This window comes from Glandiceps talaboti, chromosome 4 (genome assembly GCF_964340395.1).
Source record: "Glandiceps talaboti chromosome 4, keGlaTala1.1, whole genome shotgun sequence".
Taxonomy (NCBI): Eukaryota; Metazoa; Hemichordata; class Enteropneusta; family Spengelidae; genus Glandiceps; species Glandiceps talaboti.
Genome location: NC_135552.1, coordinates 13,382,113 through 13,408,410, shown reverse-complemented (window position 1 = coordinate 13,408,410; position 26,298 = coordinate 13,382,113). Strand labels below are relative to the sequence as shown.

Sequence of the window (26,298 nt, the reverse complement as noted above, 5' to 3'; positions counted from 1 at the left end):
GTGTTTACCGTGGCAACCCCTGATGGTAATGTAACAGTCTCTGCCATTGGATACTTTTACAGAAGTCCCGCCCATATCAAGCTGTCATGTCTGAATAGTGACCAATCAAATTTCTTGATTCATCTGCAATATTGCCTAATGAGGTACCCACATGACGTGTATGGCATCTACATTCTATTGTCCCCACTATTTCCCGGTGCATGTTGAAAGGGTAGGACTACCGAAGGTGTAAATTTTACAAAGAAACGCGTAATATCATACCATTTCGCTCATTAAGTGAAAGGCTCTGATTAGATACTTGTCACGCCAACTGTTGGTGAAAATTAAGGCCAAAACGGCCGGAGAAAGACACAAAAATGATCGCTGAATCCAGTGTAACGTTAACGAGGTGAGTTCCATACGGACCTACACACGCCTTTTACGCCTGCTTATTTCTTCTTTTACTGGTTGGACGGACCATGATTTGGCCGTCATCTCCTTTCCTGGACATAATAACAGTTTTATCAAACCATTTGTATGTCTACATAAGCGATGACTATCTCAAATTAGGTCGTCACCTCTTCGAAATGTTGGTCATTTTTTGCAGACAACAAACCGGAAGCTGGCTTAGTCATTTCATGATGGGTCGTCGTGCTGTGGGAAATTCTCAGCGATATTGAAATCAGCTGTTCCGAACGTTGCCTTCAGAGGGGTAGCATTTTGGGCACAAATTAAAACAGTGTTCTGTTTACAATTTAAAGGCAATTTCCCATAATCACATAGAATATGTAGGTAGGGTGCTATGGTATATTTTTGTGCTGTGTTAATTTGTCTCGAAACCGCCGATAAAGAGAGAGTCTGGTCGGCATGTCTCGTCGCCACGTCAACGTGACCGTCATGGCTAATGTGTGGACATGTTGTGTATTGACTTACGCAGTACAAGAATACAAGAGCTTGAAACAAAACCAACGCCGAACAGTGTTGTCCGTGAGTTACTGATCACTTATAGTTAAACCTAAGCAAGGAAAAACACAATTTATGAATTAACAAAATATAGTTTCACCCGCAATTCTGTCGGTTCTGGTAACCACCGCCCACTTGTACTGTAGCACCGGCACCATGTGTTTGATTAGGAATGTTGCATATACAAAGAAACGTTGCTTGGCCCATGACTAACACTTGTGAACTGAAGGTCTACATATTGGGTTGCCTGAAAGAGGCCAGGTTTCTTTTCCCATGATTAATTGACTTACTAAGTAATAATGTAAGATAACAGTTAATTATTCAATATGTTTCAGTAGTCCAAATTATGATGTGCACACATTTCTTGCACATATTGCGGTTATTATTGGGTGTGTATGTGTTGGGATGAGGGGGTTATCTTGACCAGTGGTGTTTCATAAAATATGTATATCAAATAATCATTATTACATGTAGTTGATAATATTGAGGAAAACATAGAAAGCTGTTCTTGGTGGCTTGTGAGCTGGGCTAAAATGGACAGCAATCTTTTATCATGAATGGTTTGCCATGAACTTTGCAAGGTGACCTTGACATCAAATGTAATATTAATTTCAACAACATTATCTATTAGTCTTCTTGCTGAGCACCAGACAGACATACTTCTCCTCTGTGAAGAGTATTGGAACTTTTACAGATATTCTAGATGCATCAAAGGTGAAATACATGAAATGAAATTTTGCTGTAAGAAACATGCTCTTTAATTTTAAAACATTTGGACATTGAATTAAGGCTAGGTCATGTTATGTAATCTGTACATGCCCTCACCAATATTGCAAATTTATTTTCTTCAAAACCAGGCTGTAGTTGTTCATCAGCTGATAAATTCATAAGTATAGCATGGGTAATCTAAGGCCAGGTCGGGGTCGGGTCAGGTTTCAATATGTGGCAGTCCCAATGTGGTACTCACACATTTATTAACAGTTACATGTACATGCATCTACCCCATTGATATAATTAGGTATAAATTTATAGAAAACTTTCTTATCGAGTGAATCAGACCATACATTTTTGGACTGCGATAACTGAAAAAAAAATTGTGATTGACAAGGAATTAAGACTGTTGTACTTTAAGAAGACCTGACTTGATATCCTTGATTTGATGGGTTGTGTTTTACAGCGACTATATACACAAACAAGCTAACCTATTTGTATCCCATATCAACAGCACTCCTGCAGGAAAGCTGTGTTTTGGTTGAAAGTAAATTTATCTGTATAAAAAATGTGTGGAAATAGTCACTCTACACTGGAACCATTCAATAGTACATTGTAGATTCAATCTGTTCTATGGTGTGTTGTTGACTGTTCGGTTCTACTGACAGAGATACCAAAAGAAAAATTGAAAACGAGCATTTTGTTGGAAGTGCCATACCTATTACTACAGGGACTGTTTTAACTGTGTATCAAATTCTGTAGTGGAAATAGTCAAAATGACTGATGCAGATCAATACTATCCTACCCATGGAGCTGAGGTATAAAAACGTCCTATAGTATTAGTACTACCTCCCAAACATGTGCTTGGAGGTCATCAGAATTGTTGCACATTGTGTAGGCTTAGTCATTGACCCTCCACCAATGTTGGTGGATCATCTATGGCTGAGTTGACCTTCTCATTAAAATACTCAGTCCATTGTTATCAAACCCTTTCATCAGACTAGACAGTTATTTTGCATAATGATATATAATCACATTACAATCACTATTCATCGTAAAAAAAAATGTAGAGGGAACAAGTGAATAGTAATTTTATGTCTGTAATGTGTCTGTCAAATATTGAGAAATAATGTGAGTGCGATGTCATTCTTGTTTTCATGCACTATTGGACTATATAGCCCATTGAATGCAAAGCTGAAATTCATGTATGCATATATATAAATAATGTGGTAAAATCAATTATTTAAATTATTTTGTGATGCCAAGTTGAATTTGTTACTTGGAGGCATGGTCTGTGATATACATGTACAGATTGTTCAATGGTACATGTAGTTGTAAACCACAGCCTCTCTTACAGCACTGTCCAAGACAGACCGTCATATTGATGTTGATTGTTTTAGTTTTGCCATGTCACAAATTGTTTTCTGCAAATTACATTGCCAACTGTCCAACAATAATTTAGAAGTATGATGTACAGTACAATACTACAAATTACAATACTCACAAATTCTGAATAAATTAACACCAAAAAAATGTTCATTAAAATTGTTGAAATATGACTAGTTATGTTCACAAGTCCTCCAGATATAATTTACTGTTACACATGGATAGATGCAGCATCAAATCTGGTCTCAAATATTTTATGGTCACTATTGCAATATTATCTTCAGGGGACAACAGTGTGCACACTTTCTTTGAAGTACACATGAATTCTGAATACTGCCAAAAGAATGTACATCAAATTTTTATGAAATGACTTTATCACTGAAAGTCATTCAGATTTCTATACTGTTGTCATATTGAAAGCTGTTATCTTGTCTTGACAATACTTTTACTTTGTCAGGTTTATAATATTATAGTATTTCCCTGGCTCAATGGAGTAAACATACATTTACATTTTTACATTACACATAAATTCTGAAAAAAATGGACATAAAATTGTTATGAAATTACTATTTTTAGAAGGTAGCCATAAATGATATATGTATATTCAATTTTCATATTGATACTTCTGTACAAGATCTCAGTTTATCATTTATATCAACAACTCTGTCATTTTGTAATATTTTTTGATATTTATTTATTCCCTGCAGTCCATGGAGTATAGAACCGCTGTTTTCGAAGGAACACCAAGCAGAGTTCTTCAACAAGTACATTGCTCCCAGTGGTAACAACCTGGATATGGATATCACAGCCATTGAAGCAGAAATTGAAAGGTAAGAAAAGATCAAAGATATAAAGTACTTGATGAAGATGCATAGCTGATGCTGTTGTCATGGCAATGGGATGATGCAATGGATTTTTCTTTTTGCCCAGGTACTTGCATGTATAATTATAGAAGATGAAAGCGCTCGTGAATAACAAAGCCATTATCTCCTGAATTATGGTATAATGTTGCACTAAGGTATATTGTTCAGGGAATGATGTAGCTAATTTTGAAGGATTTTTAGATCTCACAAAGTAGATGGCAATATTCTCTACAAATAAACAGAATTACTAAAATCAGCTTTTGGAAAATTGTGATTTTTTTTTGTCAGTTCAGATCTACACTCCTGTTGGAATTTTGGATGGATTGGGGAGAAGGGGTAGAGAAGTAAACGTATGTGACAGGAAGTAAACTCCGTAGGTTGTCATTTATTCAACCTATTCTACTAGAAGTGCACTGAAGCAGACTTTGTGATCTTGAACTTGTGATATCAAAGTTTACTGTCAGTGCAAGAATAAACACTGCAGAGTATAACTACCGGACTTCTTGCTGTGTAGAAGTCTGGATTTAAGCTCTGCAGACAATACTTATCTCACAGCATTCCATCTCATTCTAGATAATTTCTCTGCATCTATCCTTCCCTATATTAAAGTCACAGAAAAAAAGGCAGTTTGTCTAGTGTTCTGCACAATGTTTCTGTATTCTAGTACAAAATAATAGGTATACAGTATGCAAGTATTCAAAAAAGGAAAATTATTTTCAAGTTCACCCAAGCACCCAGTTTTGATCAATGTGAAGCCATGCCAATCAGCTATATGGGACTTGATTACTATTATTTTGTGATTTTGTGACAGGGTCAAACAACACAAAGAAGCAACGCAGGCGTTGAAGGCATCAGGGTCCAGTACATCATGCAGTATGAGTGGTACCAGCTCAGAATGCAGTGATGATGCATTTATTGATGTTTGTGATGTAGGCGACGATGACCATCTATTTAGTACGCCAGACAATGACTACATCTCAAATTCTATTCTGAATATACTAGAAGAAGGCAACATAACAGGTATGGTTGAATGTCAACTTATCTGCTGTGGATTCTTATATCTTGTCTTGCCTGTAATCTATGCTGTCACAGTTTGCTGCAGTCAGCTATCTTTTCAAATATCAGATGTGAAATTTTCACAAAATAATTTTCAAAATTTTTCTTAACAAATGTAAGTTCTTTGCATTTCAATTTATCATTTTTAAGTTTTGCATGTAGTGTGGTGACAGTTATTGTTCTTAAGATAAAAAGTAAGGATCGGACTGATTTGCATAAAATGTTAAGATATTATTTGAATGATGTGTGTGCATAATTATCTGTATAACATATATACATCTGCATCATTACTGAAAAAAAAATGATTGTGTAATTCAAAGATTGCTAAAGCTCTTGGTTGATAGAAAACTTTGAAACCTGCCATGGTGGCCTGTGGGGCAAGGATTGTGCTAGCACAATGATTTCTTTACCTGGGGAGAGCCCTGAAGGCTGAATGACATTATTTTCATCTAGTCATTCCAGCTGTCCAATATGACATCAAAATGATTTATTGTCAGTATTCCTAGTTGTATGGAAGTTCACTGTGTCAAGGAGACCTTTAAAAATAACATGTGCCCCATTTACCTAAGTAACATGATTCATCATCGTTGATTTAAAAGATGGATGTTTTTCAGCACAACTGAACTGATATGGTTCAGTAGTGCTATAGGCATGGTGCAGTGTCCGTCTGTCTGTGTGTGTGTGTGTGTGCGTGTGTGTGTGCGTATGTGTGTGTGTGTGTGCGTGTGTGTGATGACTTAAACTCAAAAACTGCCAGACCTATTGCCTTAGTGTTTGGTGGGGACATTACTTTTAGTGTCTAGTTGGGAAATTGTTTGGGTAAAAAAAATGTCCTTTCTGGTCAAAAAATTTAAACTCAAAAAATGTATGCAAATATGTCTAGCAACATGACCACACCCATAGCAACAGCCAAATGATGTGTATATTGCAAAGATAACAGCAGGGCTGGATAGGCAACTGGATAATCATTCAGCAAATGAACACTACCTAGCATGGATCAGCATGTGGGTAAACATTTTAAAAACCTGTGCAGTTGTGCTACAATGCCATTGGCGCTATTTTAAGTTCCGTTGTATTTAATTGTTAAAAATTCTCTTTTGTAATTTTACAAAATCATACTGTGGCGTTTAATATAGAACTCTCTCTGCAACTGAAATGGTTTCTTTGGTAGCAAATATGTCTCATTAACCATGTTATCGGCAACACACTATTTTTTGGCCTTATGTAACATTTTCAAGTGACAGACTGAATAAACATGTACTAGTAAGAATATTTTGTTTAGTTAGAGCAAAATTCAGAGTGTCTTTTGTCACATGCTAAAATATGGAATTGTTGTCAATTTTTTGTTCCAACTGTGTCTAAGATAGTCTTTATTTTCTGTACCCTCCTGGAAAAGATTTGAATTCTAAAATTTTAGCTCTTTGTTTTTGGGGTTTTAGATGGTGTATCATTGAGTACGTTTGAGTGGACAGACAGTGAATTAGAACTTCAAGTTGCAAACAATGTTGAAGTATCAAATAGCGATTCCCAGTCAGACACAATACCAAGTCTTCATAACTCTCCAATTGTACCTAGGAAGAGAAGGAAAGTAACAGATAATACACAGTGGTAAGTAGTTTGAAGATTGATAACTTTATCACTGAATTTGCTTTCGTTATGAAAATTATGTAAGGGTAAATTATAAATCACAATATACCATTCTCATAGGCAGGACATATTTTTTCGCCGACACAATATACCAGAGTTCCAGAGAATTTTTGTAAGTTTCAACTTTGAAATTCTGACAAAAGCATACGGATGGTGAAATTTTACCAGATATTAGCGTTAGTCATTTCTAAGTCTTTGTATCTTTGTTTTTAACTATTCATCATAAGTATAATTTAATATGTAGACACAACTTGCAGTTATTCCTGTTAACAGAGGTAGTCACTGAAATCATCAAAAAAACACTTTGTATGTTTGAAATGTTTGACGGATCAAATTCATTATGTATGTATTCATGTGTATTCTTGTTACTTTCATGGAGAACTGGAACTCTGGAATATTCGCAGCTGTAGTAGAATGGTACTAGATTGGAATTTAGATGTGTCAGGAGGTACTGATAGTATACGAGAGTAATACATTAAATCTAGATATTTTTGCAAATTGAAAATTTTGCCATTTTAGTCTACTACAAACACTCCCAAAGACTTAATCTTTATGAATTTCTGAGCCCAGCACAATTTCTGTATATGTAGAGAAAACATTTTATTTTTGGGTTTTTGTTTTTCCATGAAATAAGCAAAAAGTAGTTGTTTGAGTGAAAATTACCAGGTTTATTATATATCAAAATAGTAGTCAACCTATTCTACTAGAAGTGCACTGAAGCAGACTTTGTGATCTTGAACTTGTGATATCAAAGTTTACTGTCAGTGCAAGAATAAACACTGCAGAGTATAACTACCGGACTTCTTGTTGTGTAGAAGTCTGGATTTAAGCTCTGCAGACATTGTATCGTCAAGTTCTTGCTGTATACGTGGAAATTCTGTTCTGCTTTTATAGTAGCTTCAAATTCTTATGTATGGGACTATTGGTTAGAATTACTACATGAAAACACATGAAATTGAAGCATGAACATTTTACAGCAGGTCTATGTTTCTTCAATTCTATGTAAGAGACTTTGCTGTTGGTTAGAATTACTACATGGTTGATGAATGCACCAATGAAATTAAAGCGTAGTCGTGGAACAGAGAAAGAATTATAATATATTCATCAGTGAAAACCCTTTGTCATACAAATTTTCTTCTTCACCAGTATTCAATAATTTTCAATTTTTTTTGCCTTCACAGGAGCAGTCTAACATGTGAGGAGAAATCATCTGTTGTTGAATATCTAGGTCAAACTATTAGCGATGAGATGGGCTTGAGAGAACAGATGGAAATCATTCGAATTATTAACCCCAATGCAGTTATATTACCAACTGATAGTGAATTTGTCATAGGTAAGTTTTTTTTAGTATGTACAACTGCCTACATCAGACCGTAGATGAACAGAACCAGTTACAAACAGTAAACTGATGAATTGGATTAATAGCACTTGGAACAGCATAGGCTTGTATTACATTTCATGGTTTGATAAGAACAGTTTTATGTGTACATGAAATGCCAGGGGAATGTGAACTATTATATAAATTGGCCATAAAACTGTTCTCATCAAATGATGAAATGCAATATAAATCTCTGTACTTCCAACATGCTGTGCCAAGTGTTATTAATCCAATTCAGGTGTTTACTTTCCCTGTATGTAGCAGATTCGGTTTGTCTATGGTCTGATGTCAGCAGCTGTATAATTCTTACTACCAGGAAAAAAAACTTATCAAGTCTTAATGTGTCTTAGAAAGTCGCATATGCTTTTCTTTAAATGATAGAACTTGTGTTCTGCTGTTGTCCTAAAACTTTTTTTTTCTGTCATCACCTGTTGTAATGTAATAAATCTTTACTGTTCTATTCAAACAATATAACAAATTATTGTTCACTAACAAAATGTTCTGGTCCTTTTTGAGTGTGGTTTGATTTTATAGTTGTAATCCGTCAACTCACAATTGTATGATTTATGGTAGGATGATGAAAAATATGTGATTTATGAGTAACCTAGGTGGTATAAAATTGATGTGTAGTTAATTATTTACCTAGGTGGGCAAAAAAATTAGAGTATGATTTATGACTTACCTAGGTGGTAAAAATGATATGATTTATGACTAACCTAGGTGGTTAAAATTGAAATATTATTCATGAGTGACCTTGAAGGTAAACTATTTTTAGTGGCAAGGATTCCGTGCACTGAAGCAGACTTTGTGATCTTGAACTTGTGATATCAAAGTTTACTGTCAGTGCAAGAATAAACACTGCAGAGTATAACTACCGGACTTCTTGTTGTGTAGAAGTCTGGATTTAAGCTCTGCAGACAATACTCATTGTATATCATTTATCATGGCATAATAAATTAGGAACATTATATATGTACTCTGTACAGTATTGTCATCTGAAATGTATTACTTTGAAATCTTGCTTTTTATTCCCGATTATTGATTGCTGTATAAATTTGAACCGGGGGTGGGGGGGTGGGGGTGTTGAATGGGTTGTATGATAATTTTTAGCTATCCAAAGTCACGACAGAATCATAGACCCCACCATATGTATATCTTGTTTTTAGCTTATATATCATGAATCAGAAATATTCTGTTTGGTAATATTGCAGAGTAAAATCTCATGTTATCAATTTCCATTGGTCTTTGGTGATAAATGCCAAACTAATGGAACTAATGCTACTCAATGTTGAAGCTTTCTGAAGGGCATATAATATGTATTTCTGTTGAACATTACCACGTAAAGGTCTTTGTATATTTCCATACATATATTTCCTTTGTAAATTTCCATTTTTATTTCCTCTGGGCTGTGAATGCATTACTATGCGTGGTCTGTACCTTTGTGTTCTGTGTTCAGTTTGAGAAATGACATTTTATGTAATTTCTTCAGTTCTGTCTCATTTTCCAGGCCAAATATGCAGATCTAGACTGTTTTATTTTATACAGCTTGGTCTTGTTAAAAAATGGAAACTTTTCCAAAAAAAGAAAGAATGAAAGTATGGTTGAAATTAATTGTTATAAAAAATCATTACAGACTGAGAGTCAGGGCTATATGTGATCATATGTGTTCTACACCATGTGTATCAAACTGTGCCTTTTACCGTAAATGGTCAGTTTTATGCATACATATGAAGTAGAATCTCGCCGTAATTTAGAATCTCACCGTAATTTATCCTTTGCTGTGTTCAATCAATGGATGGATTAGTCTTCTACAGACAAATATCTAACCAAATTAGACTTGCATTGGGATGTTCACATTGATTCTACATTTGAATGTGAAGTTACCCAAATAGATTCATAAATTCATGTTGTTGGTGTTGCTGCTAACCATCGGTAACTAAACATGATTTGCATGTAAAAAAGCGATGAAAGGGATGTAGTACAAATTATGTATCAGTTTTTACCTCCATGTATGTATGTGAACTTAGACTAACAAAATACTACGTATTTATTTTTGAGGAGCAAAGAATTGGTGCTAGGGACTAAGGATGTCCTTAATTCATAATAGTGTTCCTCTGAAGTAGTATCTGTTATAAATTAAAATTAAAGCACATCCGTATACAGATTGGAAGAAAAGAAATTGATGATTCAAATAGTGTCAGTGAGCCACTTCATACCAAAATCTGATGTCCTGTCATGTCATGTCTGTTTCAGATATACAATCTCTGAATGATGAAAAACTTCAAAGGATACGAGAATATATCAAGAAGAACTCAAGTGACGGAGAAATGAGTAATAACACGACTTGTAATAATACACCATCTAGAAATTCACACAAATCAAGTGATGAAAGCTCTTCCAATGAAAGTAGATGCAGTTCTTCACCAGAACAAAGAATTAAACCTTCAAAGGTGAGTTAACAGCCTCGTTAGAATCTTTCACTGACAAGCTGACAGAACCTGTGCTGCTGAGATACATCGTTAGCTGGTCTTAGTCCTCACCCTCGCATTTTAAGCTTGTTCTGAGACTATTTTCAAACGATTCAGGGTAGCCACATCCCCCAACAGTTGTCATCATGGTTATCCAGCATCCCCAGGGTTAAAGTTACATAAAGTTACTATATCATGCAAATTATATGTAAATTACCACATGTCCACTTCATGTTTTGCCCCATGTAGCATAACGTGTGTATATTTACACACTGATTCGTATGAATGAGGACAGTCTGACTGGTTGTCATGGGACTGTGCACTGATCGACCAGGCTATTGGGCAAGCATTTTCAACCCGTTATTATCCATTTTTACAATGCAAGAATGACAATACAAGGGCTAAGAGGTACAACTTGCTAACGATGTATCTTAACAGTGCTGCGCAGTAAACAGGCTGGTGACAAACTGATTGTACCTGCCAACTTTTCGTACTATGTTTGGTCATCAAAAACATCTCTTGAATTGAAAGGTTCAAGCCTTTACTTGTGTTAAACTGTACATGTGTTTTTTTTACAGAAACAGACGAGAGAAAAACGAAACCAAATAAAAGCACAACGACAAAAACAAAGAAAAGAACACAGACAAGCGATGAAAGAGAAAAGAAGTGGTTTATTTCGTAAAGAAGAGGTATGTAGTCATGGAGAGGATGCTCAGTTGTAGTCATGGAGATGATGTTGAGTTGTAGTCATGGAGATAACGTTGGCTTTTGCATCATTAAAATACCATCACCTAAAACTAAAATGCCCAGCTATTTAATCAAACTTACAGTTGTACCTATTAAATATTTGAGTCTTTAAGATTTCAAATTTATTTTTGGTTCATCGATACTCTCTGTTATGTCAAGTTGGTTTGTAATGTATGAAAATTGTCCATGAGAGTATTAAACTTACAAATTTTAGGTAAACAGAAGTGTTATCTTGAAATTTGCTTAATCTCTTGATCCAAAATGGTTGCAGACCCAGAAAAAATGGCGGCAACGTAATGTCACATGTGTGATAGTCTGATATTATTCTTTGATTCTATTTCAGGTCGTATCACTAACAATATGTGAAGTTGATGAAGACGAAGAGGAGGTGGATATATTATGAGACACTAAATAATCCTAATATGATGAATTCTGAAAATTAATTTTCACTTTGTTTTGTACGATGTCTGGAATCACACTCAGGAAAGACAACAGAACTGTTTCATAACAAAACACGTCACAAAGTTTCAGGTGCAATACAGTCTTAATTTGAAGGACAAGGTCTCGGGCAAATGAAGTACGGTCAGTGATGCAAATAGGGTTTAGGTTAGGGGGTCTAACCTAACCCCCTAGCTTGATTATGTAAATGCAGACTATTATATTAGTCAGTCAACTGTACTTCATTTTTGCCCAAGGTTTGTCAAAATGTTTCAAGGAATTGTTTTTCACTCGTATCATTTCAGGGAATATCTGTATACAGATATACATTTTTTGTGAAAAATTATTACTTTCCTTTATGAAATATTTCCAGAGAGAACATTGGTTGTCAAATAATCATGAAGATAGGAAATTTGACCCAAGATTGGTAAAACTTTGCATCGGGCAAACATGTCACTGTCCTCATACCTTCAAACATGTTGGTCATGTTAAATACAGCAGCCATTGTTATGAATGCAGTACTTACTTTGGAACATGAAACATTGTCAATGTATCACTACAAAAGGATGAATTCTGTTATTTTTAAAGAAAAGTCGCTCACATTGACTGGGATACACCATAACTTGAAACATTTGCCATGCAGTTAGTGCCCAGTGTCCTCATTCCTTACCAGTATCTCACAAATGATCAGAATTTCATTTTCAATATTTCTAAGTTTCATCATCTTGTCTGCCAGTGATGTTGAAAGAGAAAGGTAGTGTTCATTCTTGACTTGCAGAAGGACAGATTATTTATTAGATAGGGCAAGAAGACTAAATCGGTGAGTCAAGGCAGGGTATTTTAGCTCAACTTTATTGTAGAGACCTCCAAACATGGATAACAATAGACAATTAAATTGTACTCAACATTGTTATGTAGAGTATATATTTGCATAACACCAAATGTATTTGTTATGTAAATGTGATATTTTACAAAACAAAATTTGGTGGATAGTTGTGTACATTGTAATTGTATCATTGCCTTCTTGAAATTTTCGGTTGGAACCCACGGTGATGGAATGGGGATATTGAGAATTAACAATTTGATTTGAAATTATTAGTGAGCTTGTGTTGGTAAGGAATTTAGAATGTTAATTTGATTGGTACAACTGACAATAACAGCCTTTTTTATAAAAAGATTGAAAATTATCCATAGTTCATGGAATCTGACATCGATGGACATTTTGACTGAACAATAACACTGCAGGTAAATACAGAGTTGTTATCTACAAAGATTGCTACCAAAAGTGTCAGCCACATATACTGTAAGATTCATCGTGTTGCTCTGCCCCGTCATGGGGTACTTTACAGACTATTGACAACACAGAACAAATGTCATGTGATCACCAAATAATGCACCCTTTGATGTCGTAGGAAGTATACGTCCAAACACACAAACAATCCAGCTATGTCAGAAAGTGAAATGTCATGATATTGTGGATCTTTTATTCATGGTGCCAATTTTACTATGTAGAATTACAGGCAGTAATGCATTGAAACATTCATCAACAGTTACACATTGGTGAACGAATACATGTAAGCTCCTATGTTAGTGGTGTACCCCAGTCATGGAGTAAGAGTTATTCTTCCCTGATAATGTGATCTCGCTCTATTGTACATTTCTGAGTGTTATTTCCATGCAGGTAGGAAGTTAATTGTTACAGCCCAGTCAATGGTTTGAACAGTCAGTCTGTATTTGACATTATCAGAGGTGATACTTTCCTGAATAGCTATGCTCTCCACAATACCACAGTAGCTGTAAGAAATGTCAGAGTTTAGAAAATCGTACAGATTTCAGGGAAGGTTGTTTATTTGTTGTAGAATACAGGGTATCTCATTATAAATTAGGCAATGAAACTTGTTGACAAGTGTTTCCATACCATCTCTAACTCTTATCTGGCTCCATTTGTATCAAATAATTTGGGTATTGACTCTAAATCTTTGCTGCTCATAAATTATATGACGGCCATTTTGTCACTTAACTATTGCAGGAATTTTGAGCAGCAACATCATGACCTTGAAAGGAAATTGCCAGAGAGCAAAATCACGTCTGTTTTGCCAAAATTCAGTCCGATCTACTGTGGTTTTATTACAAAATTTTAGAAATGAATTTTTTCAAAAGAATGAACTGAGAATGATTACTTTAAACAAGTTCAAAGTATAAAATAAACTCGACGTGATTGATTTGTGAAAGAATAAAATGTTTTGAAATTATGACTAATAATTGTAGAGGTGTTGCTATTTCAGGAAAAGTTCAAAAACATATCTGATGTCAACATGAAATATTTCAACCATAAGCTGGGCTTAGTGAGGTTCTTCTAAACCTTCAGGAAACCATGGACATACTTGACAAGAAAAAGTAAAATAAAAAATATGCAAAAGAATTTGTTGGTGCGTGGTCTTGTTTTTCTTGGTTTTTTCATTTACATGAATGTGTGGGAGTGTTGCATTGGAGGTGGTGGGTTTACTTAGCCACACAGACCAACCACAGCCAGTAGGAATTCTGGACCAACATTACAGTCCAAACACTGAAAACCATGAAAAAGAAGTTCTAGAAATGGAGAGTATTAAGTTGGAGATGTGAGAGACCAAATCTTCATGGAAATGACTTGCATGACGGGATTGGCTGGCACAAACCATGTATCGAGGCTAATCCCCTGAACGCGGACAAATTCAGCATTACCGAATTAATGGCTTATGACCACCCTGAGACTAAATAAACTACCGATCAAGTGGAACAAAAGATAAGCTTAGCGATGAAGGTAGAGTAGGCGTACACGTTTCTCAGTGTACCCCCCCCCCCCCCCAACCCGTGGGATTGAAACCTGGGCAAACAGTGATATTTGTCAGAGCAATCACCGATTGACAGTCAGTTCACACCTCAAGTAAGGTATCTTTTCATATGGAAATGATTTCGAACCTACAGCGTTTGTGACAGGGAATCTTGGCATGTTGTAAGTGTAGTGTAAATAACTTTATTCCAATAATGAAGTAATCTCAGTCTTCTGAAATGAGTTGTCTATATAACAGAGACCTTAATTTTAGTGCCAAATCCAAACTATGCCCCTAACTATATATATACGTAAGACCTTCTGTTGGACTGGCTAGTTTCCAATTACTTCCTCTCCCCCCCCTCCCTCCACATTTAATATCTATCCCTATTCCCAATTGAGATGACAATGTTTGATGATCTTGTCCAATATGTTGAATTCTGTTTATTGACATTTAAAAAAAATACAGAGTTAAATTATCGATAGTTTTTCTACAAGCATTATGTTTAACACATCCTTGTTTGTCCATCTGAATAAAGTAGTCAGTTTTTCCTCCTCATGACTATCGTCACAGGTTACACATTAATTTCTTGAATACATGATTTTAGTTTGATGTGTTCATTTCAACTTCCAGTTTGATATAACCATAAATATTTACAACCACATTATCATTATTTCCTGGTTCTCAGCTGATTGATGGAATTATGATGAATCCTGTCTTTTTACTTCATCTAAGAAAACCTTGCACGATCTTTTACACTTGAGGAGAACGTTTTCAAAGTCGGCTACTTCACCCTACAGAAAGGAAAGTAACAAGAGTACAGTTTGTTTTCAGCATCAGTATAAATCTATCACGTAAAACTGCTTTCGCAATGAAAAACTCAACTCTGTGGAAATCTTGTCAGCTCTGTATAGATCATGGTATAGAACGAAAAGAGTAAGTCATCTAGTAGACTGTATTATACGATGTGTGAGGGCGCCCCGTCATGGCCCCTCTAGAGAAAACCCAATAGAACACAAAGAGTAAGTCATCTAGTAGACTAAGATACGATGTGTGAGGGCGCCCCGCCATGGCCCCTTTAGAGAAAACCCAATAGAACGAAAAGAGTAAGTCATCTAGTAGACTGTAAGATACATCATATCAATCTGCCCTCATCAGATTGCTTTGAAGGGGTTGTACGATGTGTGAGGGCACCCTGTCCATGGCATACCTTACAGACTAGTCATCTAGCAGAACTGAATTGCTGAAAAATTATCAGATTTTAGACACACATTCACAATCTTTGACTCAAGTAATACACTATCATGGCTAAAAGTCTAACCATGGCTCTCTTAATTTTGCCATTAGGGGCATTGTTCCTTTTTCTAATTTAGTTTTTGGCTTATACTTATGAAGGCATAACATACCAGTGTAGCGCTCTTTGCTAAGGCCAAATAAAAAAAGTTGTTTGGTTCCTGTTACCTAGTTTTTCATGCCAACCCTTTTTTTTACGTATTTGAGAAAAATAATAATAAAATAAAAAAAATTGTAAAGTCTCACAAGAAATAGTGGGTGCAGAAACTGACATCAACTTAAAAAGACAATATAAAACTATTCTTCCAATCTGTGATAGCTGTACATCTGATAGGAAGAAATAAACAACATAGAGACCATTTGGAAAACAATGGAAAATCTGAACTAGACACTCACACACGTATAAAAAAATGAAATAAAATAAAATATGAAATCTACCTACCCCACCTATTTTAAAATTGAATGTAATGGAAACCACACAATTATTTTTTTTTACACCTAATAAGAAAATATTTAAATCACAATGTCTCTCATCCACCACTAGAGGGCAGTAATGACTGCAATTCTGATGATAATGGGTAAATACATGAATAATATCAAAATTATAAAATTGCTGTAACTGTTTTCACACAGGCCTTGAATAACCGCTGTAAACTTTGAAAAATAAATTACTAGTACTTACATAGTAACAATCGTCAATGATTTCAGAACCTTGAGGGTCATATGAGCCTAGTAGTTTCACTATTGCCTTGGAGTTCTTGGGTTTCATATCATTTAACATTCTGAAATAAAACAAAATAATTACAAATGTATTTGTTATCAAATATGTTGTTTACTCAAGTCTGTTGTTGAATTCATACAACACGTTGGCTACTTTAAGGGCGGCCCTTTTTATTTTTCTGTTTCTCATCTCCCGACCGACCCTAATTTGCAGCTCCGACATCAGAAAAAAAAAAGTTTTTTTATTTCCGACCGACCCCTGAGCACAGCAAAATTGTAAGGTTCCTCATGGCGTCTTAGACCAGTTCTGCCGAGGCCACGACCTTGCGACATTGGCCCCCTAAAATTACAAATGACGCAATAATTTTCCCACCTTGCGTCGCTTTGGCAAATTCATTTTACGGCAGATATCAAAATTATCTAAGTCCACGGCCGGACCAGGCCAGGCTCTGACTCGACGTCAACCCACTGACTGCGTATGGGAAAGTTTTGTTGACATCATATAAGATACAGTGACAACGCGTTGTTCTGTTGTTAACATAAAAAAATGCCACAAAAAGATCAACTTTGATAAACTTTATTTACAAATTGAAACATTAGAGGGAGTAGATGAGACGTCGAAATGGACGTCTCTCGTCACATGTTTTGTCTATCGTCACTGTCGTGACCTCTGACCTACTCACTGACGTGTGCGAAACACTGAACTTGCTACCGGAACGCGGAACATCTATTATATCTGCCACAGCTCAGAAGCCTGAGTAAACCAAATTTATGGGACAGGTTGTGATTTTCATTTGTGGATGGGTTAAATTAAATGAGTACATGTGTATTTTGATTCCGAAAAAGCTGTGTTAGGGGATCTTGTTGCATGATGTTGACAGTGACACATGTGAATGTTGGGCACTGAATCAATGCGTAATCACTGGCATGGCCACTATAGACGGTCACACATGAAGAACGAACTTGTTGTACAAATCAGAAAAAAATTAATGTGGCATTTACAGAGCATCCCAACTTTGACGTTGTTGACGTAGTTTGACGTAGTTTTAGTTAAAGATTCAAGTTCTGACTGTCAAGGACACCTAATGTCAGCTTTCCGTATCAAATTTACGGTATGTAACTATGCTGTCATTTGATATAGCAGGACCAAATCATGATACACAGCCAGTAACGGTTAATTGATAAAAAATAAACTATTTCAAAGTTTGTTTGACTATTATTTGTAAGTTTTTCGTTCACCTTTGGTACTTTTTAAAGTCAGGGATTTTTTTTCTTCAAAATGTCATGAATTTGAAGAGGGAATGATAAACACAGCAGTGTACTAACAATTTCAAAAATGAAACAAGTGGTTACAAGTTTAGGATTTCTCCAAGTTTTTATTCTTGACAATCATATGTTCACTGTGACTTATTTTGAAGTTCTTTGTCCTTGTCAGAAAAAAAGGGAATTAAAAATTTGAGCACTGCTATTCATTGATATTCAGATTAAAAATTGTGACTACCTGGCTGTCCAATCTTTCTAAACAATATATAATATATTCTGTAGAAATGACTTAAAATTACATAATCTTAATTGCCTTCTTTTATTAAGATGTAATGTGTAGTACACAATTTTCAAAAAATAGCTTACTGGGAACTGTTATTATGAATGGATTTTTTTTATGTAGTTAGGTAATGGTCTATACGTAATGGAATATCTCAGACCACAGTATCTCTACAGTGGTCTCAGATAATTTATATGAATATTTCATAGACAATAATAATTGACCCCACTCCCTGTCAAATGACACCACTTTTTGCAACCAAGGGGCCTTTGTCCCCATTTGTTGGAAACCTTGGCAGAACACTGCCGTCTACCCCCCCCCCCCCCCCACCCTCCCACCCACCCACCCACCCACCCACCCCCTTTGTTACATCAGAGCGGCATGTGTCTTTCATCATGGCTGAAGCCGTTGAGGTTTGATGAGGGACAGGGCTCGAAATTAATACTGTCGCGCAGTACATTTTGCTGCAATGTAATAATAGCTCAGAATATTTCCATCATTTTCAAAATTATGCTTAAAATTGGTAAAAGTCATACTGCATTCCTAATTTCTTGACCAGGTTTTAGCTTTAAATCAGTTGTATCATCGGGGAAATGATCGACTCCATAGCGTTTCATGATCCATGACATGCATGATTCCGATGTTTACATTATTACTTTTAATTACTTTTAAACAGTAAATCCCAAAGGAATTCTGAGTTCTAGAAATGTTTACATGTTATCTGGTGGATTATTTTGACAAGTTTACACTGAAGAAAAAATGTTTCATAGAAGTAATGATTTATATAAATGAAAATTCATCTCGCACACTGATGACAATCATCATGTAAGTGTTTCAAAAAGTTACACACTGAAGTTCAAATTGGATAACTTGAAAAAATTGTTAGCGATGGCAATGCCACTTTGATTAATAGGACGAATGTATTAGTACTCCTGATAAAATCACACAATAGTTCATGGCTACAGATTTACACCCATCAGGATGATAAGTATTCATCTTCTTACAAAGTTATTCTACAGACTTGTCAACCTTGCTAAAATGAAGGAAAGAGACTTGTAACAAGGAATTCAATAAAGAAAAGAGAAAAGAAGTTGTAGAGAGACTGACAGGACAGAAAGGAGAGAGAATACAACTGGAAAAATACAGATTTTTTTTTCTTGCCCCCTTTTTTTTTTATTTCGCCCGCCCGCCCCACCTGACTATTCCATTGGAGATGAGAAACAAAAAAAAAAAAAACCTCACCCTAATAGACTGTAAGATACGTCATGTCATTCTGCCCTTATTATTTCCTTATCCGGCCACAGAGGGCGACATTGAAAAAAATTTGGTGAGAAGCCATAAATATAGAGTCACTCATACAGTTCAAGAGAAACACAGAAATCACTAGCACCACCCTTATTGGGAGTAATTGTCTCTACCATTGCCGCAAAGAAGCCTGAAGACTTCAAAAATCACTGTCCATAGATTTATGGAGTGCATGTAGTGTATGTACTTGCATATGTGTATGTATGTATGTATATATGTGTGTGTGTATGTATGTATGTATGTATGTATGTATGTATGTATGCATGTACATACATACGTACGTACGTACGTAGGTATGTATGTATGTATGTATGTATGTATGTATGTATGTATGTATGTATGTATGTATGTATGTATGTATGTATGTATGTATGTATGTATGTATGTATGTATGTATGTATGTATGTATGTATGTATGTATGTATGTATGTATGTATGTATGTATGTATGTATATGTGTGTATGTATGTATGTATGTAATAAATGCCGTCCGGGTAAATACACGCCGACGTAGGAGGCGTGTATTGCCAGGATGGCATTTATCTTGTACCCCGGCTAATAATTCAATGGTGTCATATTCTTTCCAGGAAAAACTCCATACACCCATTGTTTATGTTTTGATTTTCGACAAGACACCCTGGCGCCAACGTGACTTCCAATCGAAGCTGACACGTGTCAACAAACTGGATACACGCCTGTGTCAACATTCAATGTCACACACGTATATCGCTATGTTGCACGACGAAAATAGCAATTTACATCCCAATGTACAGTGTATTTCATACCACTGTGTATTTGCTTGATATTATTATGCAGGACATTCATACTACAAACTACTCAATACAATCACATCCATCATGTTTGTGCAACTAGTGATATGAAATTTAATCGCCACTGATAAAACAAAACCTGGCTACTGACATCAAAAATACAACTTTCAGCGAAATTGTTTATCTGTGTCTAGTGTAAAGAAACAGCATATTAATTACATGCAAATGAAATACATCATTCAAACTTTTGAAATGTCGTGTATTACGAAGCAATAGTAGTACCGTCTACCTCTCGCAAGTTGTAGTAAAATATACCATTCAAACTACAATGCAATACCGTCCACAATTATAGTGACTTTTTGTCCATTCCGTCTTCATCCCTATCTTCGGCCCAACTGTCCACAATTATTGTGACTTTTTGTCCATTCCGTCTTCATCCCTATCTTCGGCCCAACTATTCCAAACTTGCATGATGAGCTAGTATTTTTTTTCTGTGTATTTTTCAGTACACTTGCCTTCACTTTCTGATCTACGTCCTCAGCTGTCATAACAGCAAACCGTCGCTTTCTCCCTGCCATTATACCGTCTACCTTGTAGTATGTGTATTTTATTCACCTTCTAAATACACTCTGAGGCTTTCTCCCTGCCATTATACCGTCTACCTTGTAGTATGTGTATTTTATTCACCTTCTAAATACACTCTGAGGTAATGTTTATTATTACGAAAATAGTGTTCAACGTGTGAACGGAAGTCTTATCTGTTCGGTCATGTTTTTGTTATGATTGTCTGCGTCTAATCACTCTTCCCTGGATGCCATTAATTGGATCTCATACACAGCAAATACAATCCCGCCACTGACATTTGATAAATTTGCTACTCTGCTGATACACCGGTCTTCACGTTTTTCCCTGATTGGTCAATAGCCCTCATTTGTAAATGTCAGTCAAAATTTAACGCCCAGCCGGAGTACAAGTATGTATGTACGTACGTACGTATGCATGCATGTATGTATGTATGTATGTATGTATGTATGTATGTATGTATGTATGTATGCATGTATGTATGTATGTATGTATGTATGTATATATATGTGTGTGTGTGTGTGTACGTTCGTACATACATACGTATGCATGAATGTGTGTGCATGTGCATGCTTGTGTTTGCATGCGTTCGTGTGTATGTATGTGTGCATATGTGTATGTGCATGTGCATTAGTGAGCACATTTGTTTCATGCATGTTCTAATTACTGCAACCTGATTGGTTGTGTTCATAGAAAATATATACTGAGTACACGACTTACGAAAAATTGCTATCATCCATTCCAAATATATATTCAAACTTTGCAAAATCTCGCCTGGTTATCTGAAATATAAAGATAATCAATTTTATAATGTGTTAATCACTTGTTGGTAGACCGTTTGTGAAATGGAAGTAACCTGCAAGGTTAGCATGTATGTGCACAGAGATATTATACTGCTTTACCCCAAACCAAGTCAAAGCAATTAAATGAACTATCAAGATCAGTGAACCTGCCTGATCACAATGTTTCATGTTGAGATAGACACCAAAATGATAACACACAAACATCATTGACACCGTGTGGGCTCTGTATTTAGTTAATGATATAAACAGTAACAGCATACATACTACTACACAAAGTATAATCTGTTGAAGTTCAAACAAAATCCATGGTCAGCAGCCAGTGAAAGTTGAATAGAATCTGAAGGTTAACACATAACTCTATTCCCATATTACTTGTGTACCTAAAAATCCATTCACTTACAATATACTGAAATAGTTATCCTGTATCTACCAACAAATTAACTGCTTTGACATGGTTTGGGGAAAAGCACTGTATCATTATTAAACCCCAATGTATTTGACTCCCATATGGTCTTGGATTATCAGTGGAGCCATACAGATTGAATAGGAACAGTCTTTGTTCTGGACCAACTTTTCCATAGGTCTGCCAGACAACTGTTTTTCATACCAAAATTTGAATTTTACTTTATCTGACATTGGCCTGAACATTGTATGAATACATCAACATAATTTCATCGGATGATAATCTTTCACACTTCCATTTATAGCGACATAAACATTTCAGAATTTTTTTCTCTCGATCCCTCTTACATCTCCCCTTTTATATTCTTTCTCATAATGATTCAACAACTTTCAACTAACCAATAAAATTGATATCTCACCTGTCTTCCTATATGATTGGTTACAATATTGTGGAGTTTCAATGCAGCCCTGCCCCGTTCATCTGGTAGTTTTCCAACGTGCCAGTCAGACAAGCCAGCACTATCAACTAGCCAATCATTGGACAGACCTCTATCTTTCAATAAAGTTGCAAAAACTGCTTCTGCTATTGGAGATCTACAATAATTTCCTAGGAACACAAAAAGAAAATGAAGAGTAAAACAGAGGCTATAGTATGATTAACATATTAGGTATGCAACATCTGGCTATACTGCATACCTTGACATCATCATTGGGGGGGGGGGGAGAGGATATACCAATACTTTGGAAATTGTCTTTTTCACTTATTCACGTTTATTTGGCGAATTAACAAAATATTTCATCATTCAAAAAAGGTTCCAAGTACTGAGTTATGACATGACTGATTGACAGAGGAATTACCTTTAGTAGTACTTTACACCAGATCGAAAGATGAAACACTTCGGCTTTTTTGTGTCGAAGTCGTGCCATGTTATTCGTAAATAAGTTGAAAACAAACTCCATTTGTAAACATCGGAACTGAAAAAAACCCCACAAAACAGAAGGAAAACCCTCTCAAAATCACAACAAACGCTACAATTATTGTAGTCCTGCTTGCAGACGTTGCACGGGTCTATATTTACTGACAATTGTCAGAATCGAGTCCCGGATTAGTCCGTATGCAAGCAGGACTGATTGCAGCTACATAGTATAAAGTACCACACCATAGGTGGTACTTCCACGGTTACAAACTTCTAATTCGACGAAATTGTATAAACTTATATGTAACAATCTTCTAATTCGACGAAATTGTATTATGGGTGTCTGACGTAAACAAAAAGAACATACCAAAACATACAAACAGTGCCGAGTGTATCTTTGCTGCACTGTTGTCCACCCCCGATGAGGTCTCTGTACTGCTGGGAGTAGCCATTTTCTATTGACATGGATTTAAGTGTTAGCTAGGTGTGCCTGACCCCCTAACACAATTATCAAAATACAACTATAAAAAAATCAACATTTGTAAAGCATACACATTTTTTGAGAACAATTCTCACTCTGTTACATCTTTATTTTACTCAAATTCAGGACGAAAATTGGTTAGAAGATACAAGAAAAACACATGTCGGCCTCACCATGGATCTAGTATTATCTCAATAATAGATCTATGGCTTTACATGGGGGTGGGGGTGGGGGTTATACCCCTCATAGATCACCATTCAACAGGAAGTAAAATCTCTAATTCACTATTCACCAGTATCCAGATATCAATCCACGTTCACTAAATATTCATTTACCAGTAAATCTTGTTTAAATTCACCAATATCAAACACACAGTTTTGTCATAGTTTGACTAGCCGGCCTCGTACAGTGTATGGTGTACCTGGTTGGGAATGGAGACCGACGACATGTACACATGAGTTAGGGACCTGTCAGTTTCTCCGGCCTGGGGTGGATTTTCTATCGGGCCGACAAAAAGTGACTGACCCTGTAAAAACCCCAGAAAGGGCTGACCCCTAGTCTGTCATTCTAGTCTGTAAGGTACGCCGTGACAGGGCGCCCTCACACATCGGTCAACCCCTCCCATGAGAGGTGAGATGAGGTACGATGTATCTTACTGACCCCTATGGCTTATTTCTAAGACATAATGGCATGGCAACCCCGCCCCCCCCCCCCATATCATAATTTCACATGCCGGATATTTCATCGTGACTCAGAGAGTCTCGCAAATACTTTTAGCACACAACGTACCTACATAATTAACTGATTAGCGATTTCAAAAAAAAGTTTACATGTAATATCATCTTGGCAGGTAAAAGGTGGGGGGGGGGGGGAAAGCTTGGGTGGCAATATGTATATCTCTCATAGGGGTTCTAGGGGGTCTCGTAGTGTCTCCTCCTATAAGACGCGTTGTCTTGAGGTTTTTGTCAATTTTTATACTATTCAGACATTTTCGGCAATAATATTCAAGCTCTAAGCTTACAGCCCATCATATAACTAGCAACTAAACAGAGTTGAAATATCTAAATAAAAGAATAAAAAAATAATAAAAAGTCTAATAGCATCTTGAGGGAAAAAGGTGGGGGTGGGGGTGGGGTGGAGATCTTGAGACGGGGATACGTCCACTTCTTATTGGGGAGAGTTTCTTTACTTTAAGAGGATATTTAGACTTTTAAGCATTACTTTCACAGCTGTAAAAGGCATAGTCTTGCTGATAGACGTTCGGGCTTTCTTTCGATACTATAAGCGAACGAAGTTCGCAGTGAGGGCTTGCCCGAACATGGATGTTCCATCCTCGATAGCGATGTTTGGGCGTGTGTCGTATTCTATCGGAAGAACATCCGAGGTCTAGCAGATAGACTAGTATGTCAGGTGACTGACGTATGACTGGCGCCCTCACCCAGGGACTGAGCTCCAAGTACGCATGTTACGTCCGATCCTGACCTTGACTCACGGGCCTTGACTACGACCACTTTTGAGTGTGTGAAAGTTGAGACTCATAGCCTTATATACCTACATCTGGACGAAGATATTGTCTGGATTGTACCTAAACATGTTAACAGGTTAGTTGGGTAAGACAAAAATACAAAACATTACTCATTCTGAGGACTGTACTTTTAAAGAAGAAGAAAACTGGCGTTGCAAATGCAAGCGATTTCCGCGTCCGGGCCGACGTGATTTTTTCCACGTGGTCATTTGGACACTCGGACTACTGAAGGGCGAAAGTTTAATTAATTTGTGAGTTTTTTTCTCCTAGGGTTTTCGCGTCCGTCGAAGATGGGTTAGCTAGTTATGTTTAGTTTTACGTGCACTCTTTGGATTTGTGGTTGAGCTATAACACCCCCACACTAAACTGGTTGTGAAGTGTTATACTGAAAAATTGTGTAACTTTGGTAGCGTGGCTGCTGGACGACCGAATTCTACCGGAATTTCGTGCAAATTACAATTAGTGTTGGCCCAAAGAATTTCCAATTAACTCCCCGCTTGTTTCAAACCAAAAGTCCCCGTCCAAACAAGTAGGTTTTGAAAAATAAAATTACACGGACTTCGCTGAGCGGGTGCCGCCGCCCATCTTTAAATTTCCCGCCCATGTGGCGTGCATAAAAAGCACGTTGCAGGTTGAGTACAGAAGTCGTCGATTCTTGCTACCTACTCCAACTCGCCCAATTCACCCTGTCACCTGTTTAATTCAATTTGAAACTTTATTTATTGATATTTTCTGCAGTTGCAGCAAAATTCAAGTAATTCTGACAGTGCAAATTCAGAAGGTTTTCTTTGTTCAGGGCGAAACATTCTTTGAATAAATTAGCACAACACTGAATAAATTAAATACTCGGTCCCCAGTTGAAGCTTTCAGTAGCATTTTTTCTCATTCGCTTGCCCCAAATTCTTGATTATCCCAAGCTTATATATATATATATATATATATATATATATATATGTATGTATGTATGTATGTATGTATGTATGTATGTATGTATGTATGTATGTATGTATGTATGTATGTATGTATGTATGTATGTATGTATGTATGTATGTATGTATGTATGTATGTATGTATGTATGTATGTATGTATGTATGTATGTATGTATGTATGTATGTATGTATGTATGTATGTATGTATGTATGTATGTATGTATGTATGTATGTATGTATGTATGTATGTATGTATGTATGTATGTATGTATGTATGTATGTATGTATGTATGTATGTATGTATATATATATATATATATATATATATATATATATATATATATATATATATATATATATATATAAGAAGTAGTCATTGGTTTTTTTAATGTTCATCTTTAATTTGTTTGTCCTTTCAGGTAAAAGGATATGGATGCACCCCGGTGAAAATCAATCAAGAAATTTCAAACATCTTTCACAAAAGTTACAGCAGCCTGAAAGCAGATGAAGATTTGCGACAACCAAGATAAGTTCTACTAATTGTTACATTTAGAATTCTCAACCATTAAAGCTTTGCACTTG

At 36.0% G+C, this 26,298-nt stretch overlaps 2 protein-coding genes across 2 annotated transcripts; one reads left to right on the top strand and one right to left on the bottom strand.

The window, feature by feature from the left end:
- Positions 1-152: 152 nt before the first annotated feature.
- Positions 153-14,043, top strand: LOC144433601 (protein FAM199X-B-like). The gene is made up of 8 exons (XM_078121933.1): positions 153-388; positions 3,747-3,869; positions 4,714-4,922; positions 6,398-6,566; positions 7,787-7,938; positions 10,237-10,433; positions 11,030-11,140; positions 11,542-14,043. The coding sequence occupies exons 1-8, from the start codon at positions 357-359 to the stop codon at positions 11,599-11,601; spliced, it is 1,053 nt and encodes a 350-aa protein (XP_077978059.1). The 5' UTR covers positions 153-356; the 3' UTR covers positions 11,602-14,043.
- A 933-nt stretch (positions 14,044-14,976) lies between these two features.
- LOC144434192 (low molecular weight phosphotyrosine protein phosphatase-like) lies at positions 14,977-23,232 on the bottom strand. Its single transcript, XM_078122645.1, has 5 exons — positions 23,148-23,232; positions 22,283-22,470; positions 21,379-21,440; positions 16,422-16,521; positions 14,977-15,240 (listed from the first exon to the last, which is right to left on the bottom strand). The coding sequence occupies exons 1-5, from the start codon at positions 23,230-23,232 to the stop codon at positions 15,148-15,150; spliced, it is 528 nt and encodes a 175-aa protein (XP_077978771.1). The 3' UTR covers positions 14,977-15,147.
- Between the last annotated feature and the right edge of the window lie 3,066 nt (positions 23,233-26,298).

Coding starts and splice junctions, on each gene's coding strand:
- LOC144433601 (XM_078121933.1), top strand. CDS start 357: ATGATCGCTGAATCCAGTGTAACGTTAACGAG. Junction 6,567..7,786: donor GTAACAGATAATACACAGTG/GTAAGTAGTTTG, acceptor TTGCCTTCACAG/GAGCAGTCTAACATGTGAGG. Junction 11,141..11,541: donor GTTTATTTCGTAAAGAAGAG/GTATGTAGTCAT, acceptor ATTCTATTTCAG/GTCGTATCACTAACAATATG.
- LOC144434192 (XM_078122645.1), bottom strand. CDS start 23,232: ATGGCTACTCCCAGCAGTACAGAGACCTCATCGGGGGTGGACAACAGT. Junction 21,441..22,282: donor CCAATCATATAGGAAGACAG/GTGAGATATCAA, acceptor TTTATATTTCAG/ATAACCAGGCGAGATTTTGC. Junction 16,522..21,378: donor ATGGATGATAGCAATTTTTC/GTAAGTCGTGTA, acceptor GTTTTATTTCAG/AATGTTAAATGATATGAAAC.